The sequence below is a fragment of the Bombus flavifrons genome, chromosome 14 (genome assembly GCF_040668555.2).
Source record: "Bombus flavifrons isolate JBK064 chromosome 14, iyBomFlav1_principal, whole genome shotgun sequence".
Taxonomy (NCBI): domain Eukaryota; kingdom Metazoa; phylum Arthropoda; class Insecta; order Hymenoptera; family Apidae; genus Bombus; species Bombus flavifrons.
Window position 1 is genome coordinate 7,805,028 of NC_138455.1, and position 26,782 is coordinate 7,831,809.

At 34.0% G+C, this 26,782-nt stretch overlaps 1 protein-coding gene and 2 non-coding genes across 12 annotated transcripts; 1 reads left to right on the forward strand and 2 right to left on the reverse strand.

Moving 5' to 3' along the window:
- Positions 1-450: 450 nt before the first annotated feature.
- LOC138187315 (NAD kinase) lies at positions 451-26,704 on the reverse strand. 10 transcript variants are annotated; one of them, XM_069127963.1, is made up of 9 exons: positions 26,418-26,704; positions 24,502-24,555; positions 9,550-9,633; positions 5,075-5,204; positions 4,483-4,608; positions 4,189-4,360; positions 3,298-3,650; positions 2,277-2,359; positions 451-1,684 (listed from the first exon to the last, which is right to left on the reverse strand). In XM_069127963.1, exons 1-9 carry the CDS (start codon positions 26,528-26,530, stop codon positions 1,492-1,494), a joined length of 1,308 nt encoding a protein of 435 aa, XP_068984064.1. In that variant the 5' UTR covers positions 26,531-26,704; the 3' UTR covers positions 451-1,491. The 10 variants fall into 10 exon arrangements, with proteins under 10 accessions (XP_068984064.1, XP_068984062.1, XP_068984067.1 ...); XM_069127961.1 differs by lacking the exons at positions 24,502-24,555; positions 26,418-26,704 and adding exons at positions 14,870-15,375; positions 16,413-16,646; XM_069127966.1 differs by lacking the exon at positions 24,502-24,555.
- Positions 14,515-14,586, reverse strand: TRNAE-CUC (transfer RNA glutamic acid (anticodon CUC)). The gene has a single exon. It is a non-coding gene; the product is annotated as a tRNA-Glu (tRNA).
- TRNAG-CCC (transfer RNA glycine (anticodon CCC)) lies at positions 20,777-20,847 on the forward strand. The gene has a single exon. It is a non-coding gene; the product is annotated as a tRNA-Gly (tRNA).
- Positions 26,705-26,782: the final 78 nt, after the last annotated feature.

A 26,782-nucleotide genomic window follows, 5' to 3' on the forward strand; every position in this document is an offset into this window, starting at 1 on the left:
AGTTTGACTCCTACCTTTTATATGATGGATTGTCTTTTAGCTGTTTTATATTTTCTTTTTAATGAAAAAAGGTATTTTTTAAGAAATAGAGCTTTTTGAAATTATATAATGTTCCAGTGTCTAAACTATTAAACTTTGTGTATTAGCTTATTTCTTTATTTAAAGAAAGTATTAACTTTATGTTAATCTGTATAAGTTGTTTACTGAAAATACTATTTTATTAATTCATTGTCAAGCATATGTATTATCCTTATATTATATCTATTATATCTCAAATTGTTTTTACTTTCATTTATATCTCAGCATAAATTTGTCTTTTAACCTAATTTTATATTTTGGGGTATTACTCCTTATTGAACAAAATAAATTGTTTCTCTTATCATGGTTTATATCTTTTGCAATGTTTGAAAGTATTTTAGATTATTGTGTTAGATGTTATTGATGTAGACCTTATATGCAGTACAAAAATGTCTTTATTAAAAATTTTCATTTATAGGAAAAGTACATTCAACATTTACAAAAAAATGATCCTTAACTGGATCATGTTCGTTGTAAGAACACAAAACTTATCAACAACAATATCTTTAGTTGATTCTCGCTTATGTGCTCTTTGTTGCAGTTAACAGAACCAGTTTGATAACATTAACAGAATATGAATCCATATAGGAAACATAGACTTATTAAAATGCATCAAAACTAATGAAAAATAAATAATTATATATGTATGATGTGAGGTGTCCTTCATAACCTTTTTCTTTAATATTGTTTACTTATAAGGAATATTAATAATTATATTAACTATGCTTTTTTCACAAATCAATTCAATAGCTTTGATGTAATCACTTCTTAAATAATTTTTTACTACTAGTATCACTAACGACAATAGTCTTTGCGTTTTTTACCTTTATTTTCAATATTGTCTATGTTAACAAAAGTCTATCAATTCAATAAGAAAAAAAGAAGGAAGAAGAAAAGAAAGGAAATAAAGATCCGTTTCGAAATGATTTCGCGGATTAGAACGTCGTCGTAGAGCGTAGAACTATGCGTTGGAAATATAGGAAAACACTCTTGTTGAACTTTTTGATGCATTAATTACAGATTATATGTAAATTCTTGATGATCCTTTATCTCGTAAAAACGAATCCGACTTGAAGAATTTGCAATTCTGCAACATAGCTAATCCACTGTTTTTTACGACGCATCCAAATACTATTAGGTTCTTTTGGTAGCTTTGAGTTGCGGTGTACCGTGAATTTATGCATCACTAATGACGCTTAGAGGGTACGTACTATTTCTCAGTTTCTTCAGCGACTACTAGACGAGTTCATTCTCCTCTATTCTTATGATAAAATGAACACAGGTTAGGCTTGTTCTTTTCATGTATCGTGCAGCGAGTCATTGAAGTTCTTTGAGACCAGTCCTTACTGATAAATCATAATGATCTTTTAGGATCTGGTTTAAAGGCAGTGCATTGTGACTTTCTTGCCTGGTCTAGCTGTCGCGATCTAGAGAGTCCAAAGTGTCATTACTGGATGAGTGAGTCAAATCACTTAGTTCGTCCAAGTGTTTCTGCTTCTTGCGTACGTTCCAATGCAAACACTCTGCCAATGAATCGAACCAGTCGGTAATTTGGTCCGCAGCGCAAATGCTGGGCACTGGGTAGATGGATGTGGTTACTCTCAGACTGAAAATAGTAGAAAAACATTAAAAATATGTAAAAAAAAAAAAGATATATGATATGGAAACATGATAACAGTGATAAGTAGTAGCAGATGAAGCATCGATAGTACTTTCAGCTTGCAGTACAGCTAACGTCTCGTTTCTAGGAAAATATCATATTCTCTCAGCTATGTAAGTTGACTTACATTCTGGAAATCTGAGAAACAATCAGTTGTAGCTGTAAGGAAACTCTCCAAGTGAGTTGAAACCAAAACCATGAAATCAAAATCTCTCTTCATGAACCCGAAACCATGGAAACATTGAAAAATGAAACGTACTTCAGAAGGAAGAACAAAATTCAAAAATGTATGAAGGAATGTCGTAATAAGTTGCAATATTTTAGAAGAGCTGGAATTTTTAGAATTGATGAAGATAAGAAAAGACAGAAAGTCTTATAGTATTTAATAATAGGACGGACCTGTCCCCGTAACGTAGCTCTTGTTGATTGCGACCATCAAAGGAGACGTAAGCTGTGCTACAGTCCCTGCTGTTAGCCATTATCTGTAATAACAGCCAAAAATGCAGAGAGTTAGATTCAGAAATTGATTGATCTTTACCTATCGCCATGAAAAAGTTCCTGCCTATTTCTGCCATCGAACGATACCCATGAGGTGTTCCTGCTATCCGGTGAAACTGAGATCTATGATAGAAAAGAACTTTCAGTTAATCTTCAACAACGGAGCATGATATCTTCTAACAATTGTCTTTTCTTTATCAACAGAATGTATTGGGTTATGACATAAATTCATTTTGTTCTTACACACATGTCACATGTCGCAATAAATATAAAAACAGGATGAATCTATGTTACAACTTAGTAAGTCTAATTGATGGTATGTAGCGTGCATTCTCTAGAATATATGTTGGAACAACGGTTCGAAAATTTGTTCAGAGGATAACAAAGCAGCGCATGGTCTGAGAATGCGGGCGATATCCACCAAGTTTCCTTCTATGGCAACATCATAAAATACTGACACCACTATGATAAGGAACCTTTAGTGACTCACACGGAAATACTATTATGTTAACGCTACATTAATTTTTAGAATCGTGGTTTCGTAGCTGCAATGATGATAAAACATTGAAACGGATTTCCCTCAAGAATTGGCTCACATCCAGAATGTCTGATTATAAGAATTCTGCAGCACCGTGATAGCTTCAAATCTCTGATTAAGGCTCCTCCTCTACATTATAATAAACATCGACTTGTATTGTACAATTGCAAATATGAATTTACGTAACTCTGCGACTACAGTATCGACTATCACTTTGAAGTTTCTCGATTCTAAAAATTCTATGATACTGGACTGAGATCAAAAGATTTCTATAGAATCTCTCAATTAATAAGATAGAATCTTCTAGAATAGAATCTTCCAACAAAAATAAATTATTACAAATAAAATCTCGTGGAATTCTACAATTACAGTCTACTAATCAAATTCTCGTACGGTTACGAAATTTTTCCGAATTTACGTTTTCGATTCTTTTTCGCAATTCAAGACCTTTTGTACCGAAACTTGTGCTGACTATAAAAGGTATCCGGCACATTGGTAGGATAGTGAAAAAATTCGGAAATACCTTCAGCTCGACGCCGGCGGGCACAACGATTGGTCTGAAGGACAAAGAGTGAGGGCAGATCGGAGTGATCATAATCGCAGGTACTGAAGGATGAATCATGCTGGCTCCAGCCGCAACAGCGTACGCAGTCGACCCGGTCGGTGTGCTCACGATCAGGCCGTCACCCTGCACACTGGTCACGTGTTTTCCGTCGATGAAGAGGTCGATGTTCGAAAGGTATGGGGACGGACCTCGATCCACCACGACCTCGTTCAGCACCAGCAAATTCGTTGGTGGCTTCGCCTCCTTATCTTCTTCTCCTTTCCTCATGATGATACATCTCAGCCTGCTCCTCAAGGTCAAGGCCGCGTGGCCTAAAAACAAGGCAAACGATCGTCAGATTTATAACCCGCTTTTTATCACATTGTCAACTTTCAAGCACAGCTCTCGGGTGCTAATAGATTTTCAATAAGCAACTTAATTGTTTCATATGATTTGTTTCTTGTCTATGCAAATGTTTAGAAGAATATATCGAAGAAATAAAGAATATTAAATGCTAGGCTAACTTGAGCGGAGAGTTGATTTGATTATGATGTCAATGGTTGCCGTTATAAATATGATGTTAATAGCGCTATAATTGCTATATAGTAAAATGATCAACACGTTTATTTTACCTTTGGTATTTCTCTAAATCTTTCGTTTTTTGTCATGCTTTTTAATGTGAATAACGAATGATCACGTGGAGGAATTGTTAGCAACATATAATAATTGCACAAAATATATCAAAAGTTTGCGTTCTTGTTAAACATTATGAAGCCCTGCGCTATCAACAAGGAGGAAATCAGGGAAATATTGAAGGACGTAGATTATCGCTATCGCTGGGAACATCGTTGAGATGTTCTACGTGCTTACCTTCTAGTACATTTGTTACTTGCTCCTGGAAATTATCGAACTCAAAAGGGGTGAGAAATCCTAACGACCCAAGGTGAAATGCCATGACTGGTGGTACGGATTGTTGAAATAATAAACTGGCGTATAAAAGAGTTCCATCGCCTCCCAGGCACACGATGAAGTCGATACGATCCTTGAATAAAAACATATAATAATAACACATATAATATAAAATAATACAATAGAAACATATTTTAATTATTGAGAATCAATAAGAGCAAAAATAAACGTTTTATGGCGGCTAAAAATGATTACCTGAAGGTCATCCGTGCCATCTCTGAAAGTTTGTAGCCTATCTCGAACCTCCTGAAATCTGAGGTCCCTAGCTAAGGCTGGATCTTCCAGAACAGACGCCTCGACGAATACTACCATCCGTTTTTCCTACAAAAACATTCAAACATTAAATTTCATGAATTTTAAACATAGAAAATTTAAAAATGCTCGTTGGCCTTTAGATAAGTTGGTCATTAGATTACAAAAATGTGTAACCTCGCTTCTGCAAGAAATATATTACAAAGCTATGTGACTAAGTGTAGATAAGTATGAAAAAAGTCGTGCAATCACGTGATTCAAATCGATAGACTAGAGCACGAGCACAGAGTCTTCGCAAAGAAACTAGTCTGACTATGATTACACAAGTGAAAGTATGATATCGTCTAAATAATATATGCGGACGTTCGAATATAGTTTTCCTCTTTGTCCAATAGGTCTGGTTATCAAACCTCAATTTATGCACCATGACACGCACAATTAAAATTATCGAACAGTCAAAGAATCGATGGAATTTTTTCGCATCAATTATACAATATACATACAAAATGGCCGGACAGGAGAGAACAATACTTACTTCTATTAGCCATGTGACCAATTGTACAAACGGTGGCAATACCGAGTTATCACGGACCTTCTTGATGACTAGAACAGTAAGTGGGGGTTTATACCATGTCAACCTCTGAGAGGCTGGATCCTGAATGGTCCTGCAATAAAATAAACGGCAAATTTGTTAATCGAATTCTATGAAATTCTAGAGGATCGTTCAGACGATCAATATTATTGTCGATATTTAAGGGTTTCAACATTGTATTGACAATATACGTATACGAATTATCTAAAGATTCTGTAGAGTCCAGAAGGTCTCTTACGTAGGATAATGTTGAGATAATTACTATGTAATGTCTATTACGTAGGATAATTTAAGTACCTTAAATATTGGCGATGATATTGACAATAATATCGTGGACACAAAATATTGGCAATGATATTCACAATAATATTGATCGCTCAAACACTTCTTAACGATAAAATATCAAGAGATTCTTCTGGAGGCTTTATTATTACAAAACTTTAATCTTAAACATGACATGGTGTAATTAGTGATAATATCGACAAGTTCTCACGTTGAAGTTTTATGCTCTGATTGATAGGAATTTTTTTACGTTTCAGGATGAATTGGACTTTTATACCTAATGAATATTGTCAATCTATAAAGATACGGTGGGTTGAACTCTAACATACTTTACGAGCTACCGCGCGCGACTCGAACTCTTTTTAACACTTAGCCAACCGAATAGGGAGACCTCCCTTCTGTGAAGAACACCGCTGCGTAAGCGAACGGGGAGATCTCCCTTTTTGACTCTAGCAACGCGTTCTCATTTTTGTTGTTGTTATTGTTATTATCAGTTATTGTTTATCTGGAGTTGTTCCCAATTAATTCGCCACTTTTTCTACTTTTATAAAGTATAGTATATAATAAAGTACATGAATTTAGTGGTGTTAAAATTAATTAAAATGTTACACTATCAGTTATGACTAAATAAAGTTATAATCGAAAGATACGACAGTGTAAAAAAATATTAAAATGCATTATGAATTTGTAATTTCGCGTTCAAGTCGTGTTATCAATCTTTAGTTATCTTTAATGTTTTTAATTTCACCTATATTATTTTATACTTTTAATGTAAACTTTTAATTTGATCTTTTGGATAAACAATATGTGAAATCGTTAAATAAAATCATTACCGCAAAATATAATTAACCATTTAAATAATTTTTACTTCTTTGTTTTTCAAGTAATGAATATTAGTCCTCGATACTTGGAAAAATATACGGTTGACATCGTATAAGTTGGCTTGTCCGAGCGCGGCGGAAACGTATAGCTCGCTGTGGCGCGCGCGTTTGGCTACGTGTTAACATAAAGGTAATCGATTTTAAATCTTATCAGTAAATTAGGGTCACGGGGATCAAATGTGCGATTATATACATATTTTATGATCTAACGCGGTCATTGTCTTGGTTTTATATCATTCATTACTGCTACTGATTCTTGAAGGTCTACGTCAACAATTTTATTAAAAACATCTAGAAAAAATGATAAGATATACAAATGAAAATAATGTAGAGAAACTATTTCGTAGGGAATATACTTGCGCATTACTCAACAGAAATATATAATTTAACGTATAATTTCCAATTGTCATAAACCGAAGATTCACTTCTAATGTTTCCACTTTTCTGTACTGAGTTTGTTGTGTAATTTTTAAGGTCAACTTGTAATGTTTTTATTTTTCTGTGCCGAATTCGTTGTGTAACTTTTAATTGCCAAATCACACAAGAACCAAAAATTCACTGACTGATAAGTAGTCGCGATAGAAAGCCGATGATAAGTATTCACTGATGTATGTGACTAAAGCGAAAACACAGGCAATTCTTGATTTGGTAATTTACTGTCAAAGTATGGAGTTTGTCAGACCTACCTGATAGAACCAACCATGGTGACACTAGATTGAGAGTCGTGCTCGTACTGAACGTGGACCGAACACAGCGCTACGTATTTTAACGGTAAACAGTTGGGCGATGCGCAAGCGCACGAGACCTTTCGTATGCACGTGAGAGCATCGTGGGGCGTTCTTATATGCAGAATACTTGAAATGACGCGAATAACTGATACACGTGCACGGCTTTATTTATTATTGTACCTTCATCGACTTCATTATTATTCTAAGAAATTTCATTAATTTCAAAAATATTTAATGCACATTAATGTTTTAATCGTTCAATAATGATCGCAAAGTTCAACTACGATTTATAGTCTTTGGTTGCATTTATTCATATATAAAAAGTAAATTGGCTGGAATTTTGACGTAACAGATTTATAAAAAAAATTTTTAATTGATCATTACAAAATTTTATACATTGGGTTTCTCGATACGAAAGATTATTAATTAAACAATTTTGATAGACTGAACTGAATACTAATTGCATGTATATGTATATGGATGAATCGTCTTAATTTTCATATTAAAAATGCTTGAAATAAAAGCTTATCTAAGCACACGAATCGTGTCGATTTACATTTAAAAATAATGATATGCTAAAAAGAATCGTTAATCGACTTCTTTCCCATTTACGCACATAAACTGTATATGTTCAGTAATCACTAAATTATAATAATCATGTTAGTGCGCACTATGTTTAATTCACAAAATCTATGAGACTAGATACTGTTATGTAAAGTTCCTGACGATGATGTGTACAAAACATATCCAGAATCAAACGCAATGCATAGTTGTTTCTCGATTCTTTCGTTGCATAATGTGATTGTCACAATGACAGCAACATTGTTAGCATAATATTACTTGAGAAGATCGAGATATTCTGCTTGGTTCTCAACTTATTCGCTAACAACGTGCCTCTTGAGTTTATAAATCCGCTTTCTACATCACACTGGCAAAACAACGCTTAGGTTCGCTTAAGAAGTCATTGTCACGGATAATTAGGTCAAAATACTCGCGTGCAGCGTAGTTTTTATTTGGTACGCTCTCTTTTGCTTCGTAAACTCACCTTCTAATTAACCGAGACGAAAAAAAAAAGAGCAGAGGAAGATACTTTCCAATTTCGTATGGTTTTTTAAACTTTGGAATTATCGAGTCATTTCACAGTAAAGTCGTTCGACATTATACATATACAATTTACATGCATAGTACGAATAACGTTAATAGAAAATCAGATAAGGTTTAAAATTTATGGGAATCAGAAGAATTATAAATAGAATTATGAATAGCTATTAATAAAGAAATAATCGGTAGCAGTGAGTCGAGAAGCAACTTTATTTTACCGTGTTAACGTTCAACATTGGATAGAATAAAAGGATATATTTGAAAATTCTGCATTTGGTATGTTTGCATAAACAACTTTCTAAAGTAATAATGCAATATTTGACACCACAATTTTTGGAACTTTCAATAAAGGAATTTAAAAATTATCGGGGCGCTCCTGCACAATAATTTATTAACTAATAATATTAGCACGTTGAATGCTATGGGGGTCACCGGTAGCCGGAGTACCAAGATGAGTCATGAAGAGAGAAGAACAAACGTCAATAGATATAAATTTTGTATCATTACCATCATTACTACAATGTTGTGACGAAATTAATGCAGTATAAAACGTGTAAAAATAATTTTATTTATACATGAAATATAGATCTATTATGTGCGCCCCCCACCAATGGCTGTAGAACATGGAAACACCCGCTTTTCCGTGTTTCACCTCAATGAACAATAACCCTAAGGAACGTTTCGTCTTGAAAGCTGTTCGGTGATAATCAAAAGCCTTGATAATAAAGTAGAAAATGCTAAATCTTGTAATGGTCCTTTAGGATTATTGCGGGTCCGAATAAGTATGACCGAGGGACGGATTATGATATTTACGACGGATTATGATGGTTTACGATAGGTCTCGGGACGCAACAAAATGGAACAATTATTTAGCAATGCGAAGAAACAATATGAGGCAATTGATAATCGCAAAAAATAAGTGAATCGAGCAAAATTGCACTATAACGTTATGGGGGGGGGGGGGTAATATTTCAACATTATATATATCGCATAATAAAAAATTCATCGTGGTGTCACGGCCAAACCTTGCAAAACTGACGTGACATTCAACATGTTAATAGATCGATAAATGACAAGTTGCAGATTGTGGATTTCTACTGAATAATTTTACTACTTTAGACAATTAAACAAATTGTGATTTGTAAAATTGGCGCGTAGAATTTATACGCTTTATTGTTATGCAAAACAATCTATCAACACCGATAATTTCTAACTTGCGTCAAATTGCGTTAATATTGAACCGATAACAGTATCAGTTCAGTTGTGCAAGAAAGCCTAGAAAGGTGGAGCATAGCGCCAGAAAATAAATAATATATTATTCCTCAATAAGATTGACAAAATTTTTACATTTTAAAGTTACATATGTATATTATATTATTTATGGAATGATCTAATACATATTTTCGAAATTTATATATGTACTCACATGATCATTGCTGAATTTTTCATGATGCGCCCGCATGGCCCAAATTGTTGTATGGGACTAGGTGCATTTAGACTTCTAGTTCTCCTGCAAATAAAAAAAAAATAAGTGAATAAACAATTAAGGTCATCGTTATGACAGTTACGAACATTTTATCATTCTTATCTAATCTATTTGTTTTCCACTTTCCATAAGAAATAATACAGTTCTGTTATTATCGCTGTAAAACGAGAAAAGAACCCTGTATTTTAATTATCTTGGAATTTTGTTATTAATGAAATCTTTGACGGAGTAGCAAACGGGCACTGACGTCAAGATAGAGAATTAATAGTAAACATTACATGAAAAAGATACATTTGCATGAATGACTTGATAAATGATAATTGAAATAGCTAGAAGTAGCGATGAAAAAATGGTAACTAATCTACGACATATAGAATGAGATTAAATTGTTAGTTATATAATATCATTGAAAAGTAAAAACTGACGAGTCCTTTGAAAACTGAGCGGCCAATGTATTAGAAGCTGGCAAATAGACATATACAATATACATATATTTGTGAAAATATTAAAATGCAATATTCGAGTACATGAATATTTTGTTTCTTTTTTCAATTCGACGTAATGTATATACATAATAAAGAAATTGGACAGTAATTGCTTTACGCAGAAACTTAGTAAAATTGCTAATTTATAACGCTCATAACTGTGACACATGATTATAAATCTTCGAAGAAAGAACAGTGTCTACCTGAGCACTCTGCTCCGTGGAATATTGTCTGCCGACGAGGTGATCGATCCGTTTCTAAGACGATCAAGCATATCGCAATTAAAATGAAAATGGTCATTGCACTGAATATCCAGTAAAGGTGAGACTTGGTCTGCCATTTTGTAAGACTTTTATCGAATTAATCAGTTTCACGTTAAATTTAATTCCTTTCTCAGATCTTACATAAAAAAGTCCATTTAACTTATCTTCTAGCTTATTCCTTATTCTTAACATCGATATACATATACACATATAACGTTATTCAGAGCAGAATATAATGTTTAAATATTCAGTTGGATTAGAAGTGTTCCACTCTGTTGTTCCCCTAAATATGTAGTTGGCGTACAACAGTTATATCATTTGATGAAATAGATATATCATTCGATACGGCTCGAGTAACCGCTAATAGCAGCAATTTTTCTTCATGATAGAGTCGACGCGAAAACTTTAGTAAAAGCTTAGTCGCAACAGTAGGATACCATTTGCCTGGAAACACGAAGATTCTTGAAACGTTGCAAAATCGTCTTTGTTTTGCGGAACTATGCAGTCATTAAAATCCGAAGGTCGACTAATGTGAAATTAATGCGATGTCCCCTAAGCGAGTTACCAAGAAATAGTAAGATTTACTCTCAAGGGCGCGTTCTTGCTTTGCATCGAGCCTCTCTCGTCATATCCTTTTTCACTAATTTGCTTAATATTTACAGTATAGCACTGGCAAAATTATGTGTACGTTGAATAAATTAGTCGAACGGTTCTAAAGGATTTTGTTCGGGATTTGGAGTTCCCGTTCGTTTATGACTCGGACAATACATTTGTCCTTTTTGGGAAAGTCCGAATTTCCTGCCTTTGATGTGATTTGTAGTTATAAATTTTACGATGCTGACCTCAATAAAGAAGGAAATAAGCATAACCCCAACCTAACCCAAAGTAATTCTATGTCACGATAAGTCTGGTCTAAAGTAAACAAACAACAAAACCAGAGGATATGTACCTACGAGAGTACACAATTATAAGATTTGAAAGAATAGATTCCCTTCCCATAGAAACAATGATACGAAGGAAAACCAGGGGGCAAAGAGTGTTTGTAAGGACCAGACGAAGCTCCTTAAGGAAGTCTTACGACAGTCTTCATCAGAGCGTCATACTCTTCGTGTTACTCAACAGTGCAACTAAATTAGCTAAACATAACATTATTCTGCATCTTAGCTTGCCAGTGATTCTCTTCGTACATACTAAAGAGTGAAAATAAATAAACTAAACATACTACTACTCCGTATCTCTACTTCCACCTTGAACATTAATCTCGTTCAAGATTCACGATATCAACCGATCAGTTGCACCTGACGATCGACAATTAGTTGAGAATTCGCAACAAGTTTCACGACCTTTCTCTTTTTCGATAAATTTTAATAATTAAATCAGCAAGGTACGAATTATTTATCGGCGACGATAAAAGATTTTAATTTGTTAACTCTGACCTCATGTTGGAAAATCCTATTCAAAAAAACGAATCATCAATAAGCATCTTTCGTGCATTATTTATTTCAATCTTGTTAATCGATGCACGCCAATGATTCTATGTGGTATAGAATCGGCGTCTCTCTCTTATTATCGAGAAATCTCGAAGAAATTCACTGTTCCACAAACACGATCAAATTTTCACATCACTGTCACCGTCCAGAACCCAGGGAAGTAATATTAGTCACAAGCGTAACATTATGTATCAGCGAACATTTCTCTCGAAGGCAGTAACTTTTTAGAAAGGACCGAATCCCAAGGTGGCTGCACGCAGAATGACGATCAGATCGGAGGTAGCCAACAATTATGGGATTCTTTCCACGGAACCGTCGGTATACCGTAAACTTCATGGTTCTTGTCGACACTAACACTAACGTTACGTAATAATATCCAATTATATCGTATTATATTATCTTATCTTGCAACGAATCTTCGATAATACGCTTCTGTGTAAGCGTATAGATCGTAGTGCTGTGTCATTGATCTCAAATGACGACAGATATTCGAACCATTAGAACCCGAATTATTTAGAAATCGAAGAAAAAAATAGTAAAATGAGAAGCAATCTTTACAAATTATTATGAGGATCTTTCGGACATCATTAGGTAACTTTTTCCTCTCGGTTTCACTCGGTCCAACTATTCGACATACAACTTTCTCTCAATTGATTGAGAAACTCGAAGAGAGAAAGAGAAGCCTCAAGAAAAATGAACACGCTGGATGAGAAACGAAGGAAGAAGAGAAAGAAAGAGAAAGAGCCCTTTTGTTCGCCAACAACGATCACGTATCCCTAATCGTGGCTTGGCCCAGATTGCCGTGCATGGAAAGCTTGCAAAACACCATGATCGATTTTCTTTCCCAACCTGTTGTCGGCTCTCTCTTCGACTCTGATCTGTTAAAGGAGAAAACGATCGGCTCACGGCTACGTCCGGTTCGGTAATCGATTGCATCGAACGTGAATTTCTGAAATTCCGAACGCGACGGTTGTAAACGGGGCCGCTATTGGCATGTAAAGGCTTACGGTAGCCCATAGGGCTATCGGTGACCGACCTACAAGCTGCGAAAAATGGAATCTACCTGGCGAAACGTGAACGCGTTCTCGTTCACAAAAGAAAGGAGCAACAGAAAACACTCCCACTGTGCCGATTCCAACAGGTACTCCGACCTTTTTGTACACGTGTGTGAAACGAGGTGCAATGCGTGCCCCCTTAATGATGCCTACCGCCGGCCTCAACGTCATCCTTCTACTTGGAACGGTCTACTTCGTTGCCATGCGACATAACCTAGGACAAATAGTCCCGTTCCTTTGGATTTATACAGTGGAAAAATAACGTTTGAGTTCGTAGAACGTCTTTTAATAAAAATATGCATGAGTCACTACAGTTCAATTCTTATTTACATAAACGATAACAGTATATACCAATTAAATCACAACTTTTTGATCGCCTTTAACTTTAATCCCCTGTTTTTGTGGTCTTATCAACGACGAAATTAAACAACGTTGTAGTTCTGTAATTTCTGCGTCGGCTATTTTTGTTAATTAATCGTTAAACGCTATCACGCCTGCATCACGAGCCTCTGTTACATAAACGACAGATTGGAAAAGCGAACAGTGTTTGATATCGGCACGAGCACATGTCGCCGCACGAGATTTAGGTTAACCAACACCTACCTCCAGTCCTACCTTAATTCTGCGTCGTCCATGTTGACCGATTTGCAAAACAGACGCGCTGTTTCGTCGAGGTTCTCAATGATGCACACAAAATATGTTCAGATATCAGAGAAAAAGGTTTGAATTGATGCAGGCACGTTTCATTATTAAATAAAAGTTAATAAACAGACGAAGCTCGTTGACGCTACGGGCGGGTCGACGCTGGCGTCGCGACGCTTGACGTACGCCACGCATGCTCTAACACTGTGGACCAATCAATTGCGTACCGGATATACGCTTATGTTCTGATGATTTTATTTAACTACTTTTACGCAATTTAGAGTATAAAAGTGACAATGTGAAGTTAACAAAAACGAAGCAGAAAAGATAATCGAATGGAGTATTAAATCAGTTATATTATATTATACGTATTACTTCATTAACAGCCAAATTTGCATTAACATAAATTGTGAATGTAATTTACAATTTTTTTTAATCAATTCATGTTAATGTAATCTGTTTTTCATTTTCAATTTATGATAAATACATTACAATTTCTTTTCTTGAAACTTTATGATATTACACAGTAATCGTAAATGTATCTGTAATTGTTACTTAATACTTTTTCACTTTTTCCAGATCATACTCATCGATTATTCGACAAAATGTATAGTTTATACGCCAGACAAATTGTCAGTTTGCACGGGCGTCGCGATAAAGTGTCCCTGACTAACAAGAATGTTGAGCAAGCAAACTTCGCTCAAGTTTCGCACGAATTGGAATCGGATTACGCGAGGTCCCAGTTTAATTACGAAATTGAACAGCTGTATATGTACAGGTTTCGTGATAGTCGCGCTGTACCATTCGGTTTACTTTTCATTTCCTTTCCAACGAAATTCACGCTCGCTTCATATACATAATTATATATAACAAAAAATTATTCTAATTAATTTAATTCTTCATAGTTTAAAATTTTCCTTTTACATAAACCTAAGATTAAAATATTAAATAGTCAAAAATAAAATTAAATTTCCGGTACCGGGAATCGAACCCGAGCCTCCTGGGTGAGAGCCAGGTATCCTAGCCACTAGACCATACCGGATTTCATACTACTATACAGGAAAATTTCGAGTTTTAAGTAGACCCTAATTCACTATTTTATATACTTTAATCGGTTAATTGTAATTAAATTATTTGCAATCAATCAATCACTACTTCACTACCACTATTCAAATTTTACCCTAAAACTAAGTCTCATATTTATCAATGTTTTATTAAATTTACCATTCTCACGTATTTATCATTTTTCATTAAATTATAGCAGCCCAAGAAGGAATTATTTTGCCATTCCAATCTTTCAAAGGGTCGTAAAGTAATTTACTCACGGCCAAGTACCGGAACGTTTCCTGCGACGCATTTTCGTATCCTTGTCGTAGTCCTCGAGGAAGGGCACGTTCATGCATGTATCGTCCATATCGTCCCCTTTATTCCTGACGACACATCGCCAATCGAGCATTTCGCTCACACTTCGACGTCTCTGTTTATCTTCAACCATGTTTATTACCCATGCAACATCTTTTTTTCTCGAATAATTTTAGTAACTTTGTGCTGAATCATGTATTTTATTGCATATTTTCAATAATTTGTCAGTCTAAGCGTTTCCCCGTCGGAGCAACACATTTTACACAAATCAAACATTTCATGGTTTCACGCACATATTCAACACTTTAATAGTTTTAATGTCTCTATAATTTTTAAATTATTTTTACGTTCCCTTGTTTTATAGCGTTTGGTACAAATTTTACAGTGACCTTTGCGAAGTCGTAAACACCTTTGACGATTTTTGTCACACGCGATCGACCATGACGGATCTCCAATATTAATCAACTACCTATCACGTGACACTTGATTAACGCGCCACTTTCGAACGCCCTATGAGGCACCGCTTTCTTTCTTTTTTCGTTTGCGCAACGAAGAAGATTATTATGCCAGCTTAGACTTAACAAAAAGCGAGTTGGAATAAGGAAAAATTTGTTAGATTGAGTTTAGTTGATATTACTTGCACGCTTATGCAAATGAAACTTTGCAAGCGTTGCGCAATTCCCACTTGTCGCTTGTAAGTTCGCCTCCATCTTTTATGCTTGACGTGCAATTTGCACAATTTTCAACGTTCAAACGAATGACTATTTTCTCAAATATAATAAGCCAACAACTTTTTTTTGGCACAATTTTCATAAAAGATTCAATTCTACTTATTTGTCTGCATTTTAACGCGATTAGAACCTATTTCTTGTAGTTCAGAAAGATTGCACTCAGAAGTAATTAATGGCTCGTTGAAAACATGTGTATTATTCATCGTCTTGATTTACAATTTATTAAAACGTCCGCTTCAGTTTATTTCTTCGGTAACGGTTTATTTTCTAAACTGGCAGTATAGTAACAGCAAAAATATGTTACAAGTATTATGTAATATATACGATACCTTATTTTAGAATTTATTATCGTACCGAAGATTATATGTAAATCTCAAATTTTTCTGCAAATGTATATTCTGATGGATGCGTGTGAATGTGGAAATAAAATATATGTATAGTACTTATTTTGGGAACAAAATTTATAATAATTACGTATACACGTAGGTCGTAATTAGGAATCTTCAGATCACTAATACAGTTTATCCTATTTTTTCAAACTAATTTTAATTTTATATCGATGGTTGTGTCAATCGCAATTAAGGATCGATCGCTTAAACAGACAAGAATATCCTATTTTAAATTGTCTCTAATTTGGTATCGAAATTTACATGGATTGCGATGAGAAATCGGTCAGTTTTTCAAGATAATTTTCCTTGATCGCACAAAGTCGCTCGTCGATCGTTCAAATCGCGAAATTACACACAACTATTTTTAAAAGAGAAAGCATACTTACAAGGCCGTGAATTCTAGCTTTTAAACGTATCGTCGCGAGTAAAGAAATGTTTGCGCGAGCGTCTTTGCTCGTTTAAGATACATCGAGCTAGTTCGCAAATAACAGTGCTTCCTAGGGAGACATTTTGATAGAAATCGAACGCGTCGTATAGAAACGAGGTCTGGAAGCCGGAATTCTCATTCTGGTGAATGAAACGATCGCGTAAGTGTATACGGTATACAGTAACGAGCGTACCTCGATCGACGACTGCTCCGATTTCACTGAGCAACCAAGACTGTACTGGCTACAGCCTCTGAAAGGCACTTACGACTTTCTAACTCACACACGTCCCCACCAATCTGCTCCAACTATCTGAATGTACACGCAGTACACGATAAAAAACATGTAGGGGAAGTGGCGATGGATCGTTCGATCGTGGCCATCAACATTTGTTGTAAAATTCTTCTGCGATTGCAAAGTTTCAGCAACTTCCAAATTTTTAATGAAAGGACCTGTGGTACGGTACATTGAATATTGATTAGATAGATGAACATTTGATTGTAATTGCTAAAACAGTTCATTATTTTATTCCATGATTGTACATTTTCTCGTTGAGTTTCCATCCGCAATAAATTTCCAGAATGATTCAGTGAATGTTGTTAATTAAGGATGATCACTATTAGTGGCAAAGTCAGCAAACCTTGTCCAAAACCTTTTAACAGGATCTTTCGAAAGAGTATCACCGAAATTTCCATTTATTCTACTTCATTGTATTCATATTTTGCGTTTCTTCGTAAAACTTTAAAATTTGATAATGTTTGTTGTCAATAAAAGATGGATTAGTATATATATATTCTGTATAGTGTATATATAATAGTGTATATCAGTGTATATATATGGATTCCGTATATATCTGAATATGGTATATACCTCGAAAGGATACACCAGGTTGGAATATTCTACATACTACGTACAAAAGTTTAAGATAACGGGAAAAGGAGAACAGAGGTGTTTTCCTTTATTGATCTGGCAACAAGGCCCTTGCGTTTCCGCAACGGACCCTAGCGAATATCAGACCGTATTGAGTACATTAGAACATTTTGGCGATAGTAGCAGCGTAGTATAGTCGGATTGTATAATTTTAAGTTCAAAAACACCTCTAAACTGCACTTCTTATTATGCACATTAGTAAACAAAGATCTTATTGGATGTGATATTTCACCAATTTGCTATTTGACATAAGACAAAGAGTATATAGTACATAACGTATTTAATTTTGTTTAATTATTGGTTATTATCAGAGTGAGATTTTCTCGTAAAACTCAAGTTAATTTGTTTTCAAAGATTCCGAGTTCATATGTACATACTTGTTGCTTTGCGCCTGCGTTCCATATGGTTTTCTGGAACTTTCAGAAAACATATGCACTTAGATACCCTTTTCACGACATATCCCTTTGTTCTCTCATTGTTAAAAGAGAAATGCTTGAAAGAAGAAAGGTTCCTTTCATAGTAGTCTCGGCACTAAGTTAAGCTAGTCGCTAATCGTGGTAAAAGCGACAATGAAAGGCGAATGAACGATTAACTGGTTCATTTTCAAAGAGACCATACAGCTGCTCGACAGCCTAAATCGAATTCAACTCGACCTATTTTTATTATTCTTTCTAAAATCTAATAGGATATCCGACTTTTGATTCATCATATTAATAATAGATATTTACACGTATGTATGATGTCTAATTTTATTCTTCAATGATCAATTTTATCTATTTTCACTTTTCAACGATCAATTTTATTCATTTTTTGTTTAACAAAGAATCACATCATATTACCTAATTCTGCAATGGTTAATTTTATATATCTTTAGATAGAAAGACAGTCTCCAAGAATGAAATTTCCTTTCCTCTCATGTCCATTGTTTTTTCCTCTACCGTTTTCCCTCCGGCGTTATATCTTGATAAGAAAAACCGTAGTCGACTTCCGGTCGTCGACTTCGTAACTACAATGGTGTTTATTTCTGTCGCCTGTTCTGTCAGACAGTTGCAAATAGACTAAAATATGTGTATACCGTGGGCTTAAATTTAAGGAGACACGAGGAAATAAAAGAAAAATTTATTCGATATGTTGCACTTGTTTCCACACGAAGAATAATTTCCTGTCGATCATTCACTTCGATCTAATTTGGAAGTAAGCAAATCCACGTATAACTACTTGGCAAGCCTTCAATTTCGATTTTCTTGAAAATGAAGCCTACAACGCAATCTTGTTATTTTTGGTTTTCGTCTTATCTTGAGCTGTAAAATTTCCTTGACTTCGCTTGTAACAAAGATTTAAACCCACGGTGTATATGTCAGTAAAGCTCCATCGCGAAGAAAATATTTCTCGCAAATACGAGGCGCTCCATTATTCGATGCTTCATCGATTGCATAATAAACAGTGGTACGTTCTGCGAGAATATATATAACAAGCAGGTCGTAAGGCATAACTGTAAACCAGTTGCGTGTAATGCAATTATGGTATGAAAGTGATCAAAATTTATTGCGGCCGCCAGTGCTGGCGTTGCAAAACCGATGGTGCGAGAAACAGAGTGAAGTGTCCCGTGGAGAAACAAGCGTCTCATCAGGGCCGTACCGATTGTACCATTATTTCCACTTTTTTCTCGATATGCGACTAAAAATAATAATTTATGCTTTTTACGATAAGTTGCTTTCTGTTAAGATACTTTAGATAAAGATAGATATTTTTGATACATACAGTGACTTATGAAGATATTTAAACACTTATTATATAGAAAGCGTATAAGTATAATATTTTATAGCATATAAAATATTTTGATATTTCATTAATACTGTAATGAAGCACGATTGCCATGATTATATTGGTGAAAACGAAAATTCGTGTAAATGAGGAACGACAGAGGATTGAAGGAATGAGAATTAAATTGTTTATGCTGGTGTATCTGTGGCGATTGAGGCGCGTAAATTAAAATAGATTTATGGTGTCAGCAAGAAAGAGAGTTCTATGTGAATCGTCGAATAGGTAATAGTGCCATTTGAAAGTGAAATAGAGACAAGTTTGAGAAACTCGGGATCTACGTATACTAAAAGTTACCATTTCCGTTTTATTTATAAATTTAGCTTTTATTCTGTGTGAATCATAGAGTGGATAATAGAACTACTCGAAAACTGAAGAAAGAAAATTTTAAAGAATTGAAAGTTTCGTTCTTAAATATAGCTTTTGTACTGTGTGAATCATGGAGTGGTTAATAGAATCACTAGAAAAATAAAAAGAGAAAATGTTGAGAATTGTGAGATACTGAATCAGAGAATTATGGTTTGTTATTTTGTCCTTAAATACAACCTTCTTTAGTACTCTACATGTTCAAGAAAAAATCTGTCTGCAACATTTCTATTATAAGATCTAACAGACGAGCGCTTTCCACAGGAAGATAATGCTTGGACTTATTATTTTATGCATTTCATGAAATAAAATACTTTCTCGCGGAGGAATACAAAACTGGTGACTTGAGGATGATATTGTGGTTAACAGTGAGATTACGTCTTTTTAGAAACACGCTAAAAGTGGCGAGCAAGTGGAAACGAACGTACAAGCGATCATCGCGTTTCCCCCAGTTAAATTGCTACGATGAGCAGGAAAGTGGAAAATTATGCAAATTTAACGAATGACATCGCTTACAATTGAAGGAAAATGTGTTATAAAAAATGAAACCGAATGAAATAAAATTGGGATCAATTTTGAGGTACAGTAGAAATAAAAATGACATATATTGTTCACATAATCAAATTTCTGTGTAATCAAAATCTAAATTTAATGTGAGAGAAGATTATTTATTTTAAATTTTATATACATTAAAATTTTAATATATCATAAAAATAAGAATTAATAAATTCAATATTATACTGTACAATTCTCTGACATACAGTAGAATCAATATCAAATATGCCCTGCTGTATAAGCGAGAGCATAGTTGTGTTCCACTTCTGATCATTGTATTTCTGATTGTTTTTGTATTTTCTAATTTTGTATTTTTTCAAAAATTCTTATATATTTTAAGATTTATCTATATTATAAGAAGATCGTAAAAATTCAAGCGCTAAAATATGCATTTTCATTTCAACGGTATTTAATGAAAATGTTATGCAACTGCATATATGTAGTACTTTACTACATTAGATTTTATACATACTTACATATACAATACAGTATATACAAACTTGAGTAAGGATTCTTCGTATAAAACGATGAAAGGTTATTGCCAATGTTTATATAATTATTTTATATTTTTAGTATTTCTAAATATAACAGTATAAAAATACTTGGAATTTCGGGATCTTATCTTCACTAAAGTAATCTACGCTTTGCAAGTAGCACTGTTGGTGTAGTGGTATCATGCAGGATTCCCATTCTTGCGACCCGGGTTCGATTCCCGGGCAGTGCAAAATTTATTTTTTTTCTTTGGGAAAATATTTCTAAAGAAATACACGCATGTCCTTCCAATATTTTTTAAATATAAATAATTTAATGCATTAAAACCGTGACATATTAATCTTTTCTTAAAAGAAAATTACTTGACAATTTCTACCACTACACTTGCCATTTAAATCCATATTTCTACGTTCCAATGATAAAATTTAAAGCAATACTTCATATCTTTTATCACTACTACACTTACTACTATCACTTTTATCACTTCTATGTTCTAATGTCAGATTTTAAGCGAAAATATTCGAATAGAATTTTTAGAGTAAAAACGATGATTGTTATTAATTTCATTTTCAAAAAGTTTTAGCCAGTATTTCATAGCTTTTATCACTACACTTGCCAGTTAAATTCGTACTTCTATATTTTAATGCCACATTTAATGTAAACATATTCTACCATTTTGCATTGGTTAACTTTTGCGGATTAACTGAAAATACTTTGATCTTCGTTATCATGGTAATTCAACATGAAATTTTATCCGCAATAGCCCGGTTAACTTGGAGGATTTGTTTTATTACCGATAACAGTACCATACCTGATAATTTTATCGATACTTGAATATCGTTTGAGCAAAACCGCCCTACTCAGCACACTGCCACTACGTTGCATCACTATATAACGGGTACCACTATACTGAAACGACTCGACAACGTACACTTTCGATCGGAGTTTTGCTGGACAAAGAAGAAAAACAAAAATTTCCAATGATAAGACGGAACCTTAGCGATAACCCAACGAACATTGATAAAAACAGATCGTGTTCGCGTGCTTTACTAGTGCGTTGTGATTTTTGATTGACCTGAGGATTCTGAATTCCCAAGCCGCTGTCCCCTCCAAATTTACTCTCATCTTCCTTATCTTTCCACCACAAATTGAACACGTGATATATAAGTTCAAAGCAACTATGAATTAGCCATAGTCTTGCCATATTAGCTCGAACGTATTCTCGAAGGAAGATGTAATTTTATATTGCAATGTAAATATCGTTATAAAGGAATTAACTCGTCACTTGAATGATAATTTCTTTATTTAGAGATACCTTATCTTTTAACACGTACTTTTGTTTTTATAGGAAATTAATTGTGTCATATTTACACTTGTAATACTGACCTAACTGAAATTGTTTTTGTCTTTACTAAGATAATTAGTTCGTATAATCTGAGTAATATAGTAATAGTTCATGTTCAGATAAACGAATTCAATCGGTGGAAATTCAATCATCTAAGGGCCGACTAGAATTTGGTTCCAAAAAATGAAGTCATATTGCAATTTTTAATTTCATAATTATGAAAGTTTCTGTAAATATTAGACAACAACAGACCTAACAGTGAAGAGGTTAAAGAATCTAACCTAGTCACGAGTATTTTTATCTAGCTAATGAACAAAGCTTCCAATCTGACAATAGGCTTATTGTTAGTCTTATCAGATTTCATGTTTAGTCTTATTTTAGTACGTTATCAAAGATCATTCGATAGACTTTCCTAATTCAGTTAAGAGTTTTCGTGTGGTTATGTTGTGTTAAACGATGATCAAGATTATTCTGTTGGATTAAATCTTGCACAATAATTGAGTAATTAATAATATTAGTAAATTGACAAATCATATAGTAGATTATAGACTTCATTATTTTCTAATAAATACGATTATTACTAGGCTTGTTCCAATTATCTAAGAAAATCAATTGGCATTACTGATTCGTGACACGTAAGTTTCAACATTTCACTAATGATGTTAATTGAATTATGCAAGATAAACTAAGAATAAGTGAGATGAATCTGTATTTTTTTTGCAACAAAATTGTCGACCTGCTTTTTGGGTATCTTCTTGCTTGATATATGATGTGAAAAATCTTTACAAAGCGATAACCTTGGCTAATAAGATATAAGTTTATCATCTATCGCTAATAAAAGTTACCGATAATTAGCTACTAGTCGATTTGCTTTTTTATAAAACTTTGTTTACAATAATTCTGGAGAAAAGGAAATCATCGTTTAGTCACTCAAGTACACATAAACTGACGGAAGAAGAACTATTATCGCCGAATGACGACAATGACATTGTGATCTTGAAAATGCTAGTGGAGTATTGACAAATATAGGCAGATCGACTGCGATCTCGATCCTGCATGCAAGTTGCCATGCTTGGATAAGTTACGTGGTAATCATTCACATTCTTCGAATAACTTTTTACATAGAAGCAGAAGCATTATTTAATCAACATTTTTTAATCGACATTTGCGAGATATTACAGGCTATTCACTTAAATATTTGCTTCCTCGATTTTGTAAATTGTAACACGTAAATGCATATTCTCATGTTTGTATAATGAGATACTTAAAAATATTGGCAACTTTTTCTTTTTTCAACAGGTGGTTCACAGTCCCATCAACTATTATATTACAACAGTTATTATAATAACACAAAGAATTGATTTGCATCAAATATTATAATAGCTATTATAAAAATATTAAGAAATATACATATGTATATCGTCAAATAATAATACAATGCATTTAAGGGTTAATTAAATGTTAATTTATTCTAAATGAAAGTGAAACTCTTTATGCACCAAACTATTGTTCCTAGTTAATTAAACGTTAAGGAATCGTAACGAGGAATATGATCTTTGAACCAGATTGACGTCGATGATCGTAAATGAAAACAGCTAGAACGACTGTGAATTGGATTAACTTTCTTGATCCGATAGGACTAACTTGTTCTCGAACGCTTGGAAACCAGTATCCTTAGTGCGTGTCAATTGCACTGCGAGAAAGTTCCTTCTAAGGCTCAAGGTTAATTTGCAACATTCGGTCGATCGAAAGCTAGTTTCTTTTTTAAAACGGTCACGCCAGTTATGAAAAGCTATACTATGCTTCAGAGTATTTAGTAAATAAAGTGGTCGTATTTAACTAACAAACAGGCATAAACAATTCGATGAAGAAACTACTATAACGTATCTAGAACTAATCTAGAACTAACTAGAAAGCACATGTACAATAACAGACGAAACAAATTCCATGCATTAAATTATAGAAATATTGAAGTAACATCGTACAGAATGCTAAAGGAGGAAGGGAAGCAATTCGGGTTAGGAAGCGTTCTCGTGTGTGTTACGAGAAAGTTTGCTTCTTTACGAAAACAGGAACGAGAGGAATGGATGTGCATTCCAAGCAAAAACTCAAACATTGTAAACGTATACAGTGTCATGATATGAGTTTCAGATGGGACAGATTTTGTATTTTATATTGCAAAAGCAATATATAAAAGAATATTGATTAATATTTCGTATAAAGACATGGTGAGTAAAAAGAATACCAATACATATATAGCAAAATAATATTAATTACGTTTCTTTATCTTTTTACTGACAGATATTGGACCCATTTGGATTATAGCAGAATTTAAAATATTGCTTTTGCAATGTAAAATGAAAAATCTGTCTGGCCGAAAACTTTTGCACATCACTGTACATAAACGGTGCGTTGCACATATATCTCGTTTAAGATATTACGGAACACAAAAAATACAAAAGATCATACAAGGACTCTTTTGTCATGCTGATGGCGCTAGTTACAAGGACAAGAATGTTAAAAAGTAGAAATCTGCGTTACCTTCGCGGTTCCACTGCCTCCAAGTAATCGACTGTTAACTCGCACCGCGTGTTGCTTCAAGAGAAAGAGAACTGGTTAGATATCAGTGAAGAATAGATTAGTCAAGTAACGTGTATCAAATTCTTAACATTTTGAAGAACTTTCAGTATCAGCTGTTTCAAAACTGAATCATAGAAATTTTGTATTTGTACGAGAACAATAAGTAGATAATGTATACATACAAGGATGGTTAGAAACATTAATATTAAAATAGATATAAAAATGACTTATGTAATTCACTCCGTCTGATAATAATATAGAGAGTTCATTAGAGTTTGAAATTATGCTGTGGGTCATTAACAAGTGTGTATATCATTTATTGATAAACTATTGATTGAGCGCTAATTAGACATTAATTGGATATCAATAATATGATTCTAATATTACGATCACAATGTGCGTGCATTTATACGTAGCTTTCCATTGTATGCACTATTCCAAAATAGAGAGCGTTGTTACAAATAAGAATAACAAGGTCCGTTTCCGGCCTTGCTCTAGATCGGTTAATTCATTTCTGTGAAGAGTTTCGATCTAAGCTTGTAGTACGTAGAAAGTATTAGGACTATAAAAAAAAAGAAAAGAAATTAAGATCTTTGATAGAAAGATAAACATCTTTGTTGTGATTTTTCTGTCATACTTGAAGATCACGGATAAAACACATAATAAGATTACTTTTATTGGTTTTCTGGTTTTAAAGCCAGTTAATGACTAAAAGGATGTATGTTAATATGAAATATTCGAAATGCGGATAATTAGATCTAAATTTACAAATTATCATGGAAAACCAATAAACCAATATTTAAGCGGGATAATATTGTATAATATTATAGTTAGCCTCGTAATTAGAGCGAGGATATTCATGCATATATCTGTGAGTGTGTACAAAAGTATATTCAAAGTAAACTATTCAATATTTAGTAAGTGAAATAAACCTCTGATTGAGTCTCATTTCTTTAATTGTATAATAATAATACAAATATAAATTTGTATTGAAGTCCTCAGTCTATTTATAAAGGCCACCATCTTTTAAATGTTCAAGATACTCACAAAATCACATATTTAGAAACAAAATAAAAAGTAAATAAAAATCTAAAACCAAATAAAAAGACAATTTTGAACTTGGTTGAATGTATTCATTGAATATCGGCTAGTATTCTTACAAAAGGTAGAAATATGGGTGGTTATCACGAGTTTCTCTTGTGGATTTCGTTTGAATAATAATACTGGAAGAAAGGAAAAAATAAATCATGGGCGACGGTTAGGAATCGAACTCGAGTCAATTGCTTGTAAGGCAAAAATGCTGAGTATTACACCACAATAACATTTTGAAAATAAAGTCAGCCTCACATTGTGACCTATTGCTTAATACAAATTAATCGATATCGTAGCGGGTTTGAGCATTCTTTGGCCTTGACTTTTACACCAACTGTAAGGAAATTTCGTGTCCATGGATGTCACGGCCGTGCCTCACAATCAATGAGCGTATCTCTTATTTTTAACGCGTCTTCCACAGGCGCGCTCCTTGCGGGTCCGATAGAAGTGAGTGCCAATTTATTTTCGGCCAGCAGCTTCTATTAATTATACACGCGACAAAAATCAAATACTATTACGATACGCGAGTTAATACGTGTAACAAGCAACGCGCATTATAATCGGTGACGTAGATTCGCACACGATTCATGAAATTTAAATGACATTCCATAATTGGAACAACCTATCGATCCTAAATCATAGATCGTTCTTGAATCAATTAAAGTTCACCAATCAACACATAATCGTAATTTATAATCAAACCATTTTTCGTCTTTAATCTTGCATCAATTATTTTAACAGAATATTAATTGGTTAGTTTAACAAGATATTGATACGAACACTACCTGAACGTTTGCTGTTTATCGTGCATCTTGATGACAATCGTTTTTTTCGGAGCATTTTCATCCAACTCAAGATCCACCATTGCTCTAGCCAACTGTAGATCTCTCTCATTCATCCTGTTCAGCTTTCTCTCTTTTCCTTCTACTGTATATTCTATCACCGTGAAAAATAACTGTTGGTTTGGTGTATTTGATTGGAGAAACAACGTTAACTTGTTTTGAAGGATGCACTATGAATCAGCAGAGGATCTAGTTGCGAGAACCACACCAAGAGATGTCTCGTCGCGTACTGAAAGCGAACACTCACGGAGTTAACTTTATCGAGGTTGTTGCGCCTATGGATCGGCTGCTACTCTAATGGACATACT

What these genes read in the sequence shown, in the direction of transcription:
- LOC138187315 (XM_069127961.1), bottom strand. Translation starts at nt 15,039, where the DNA reads ATGGTTGAAGATAAACAGAGACGTCGAAGTGTGAGCGAAATGCTCGAT. An exon ending in AAACGTTCCGGTACTTGGCC is followed by an intron (nt 9,634 to 14,869) that starts GTGAGTAAATTA and finishes TTTTATTTGCAG; the next exon opens with GAGAACTAGAAGTCTAAATG. An exon ending in AGTAACAAATGTACTAGAAG is followed by an intron (nt 3,651 to 4,188) that starts GTAAGCACGTAG and finishes CCTTGTTTTTAG; the next exon opens with GCCACGCGGCCTTGACCTTG.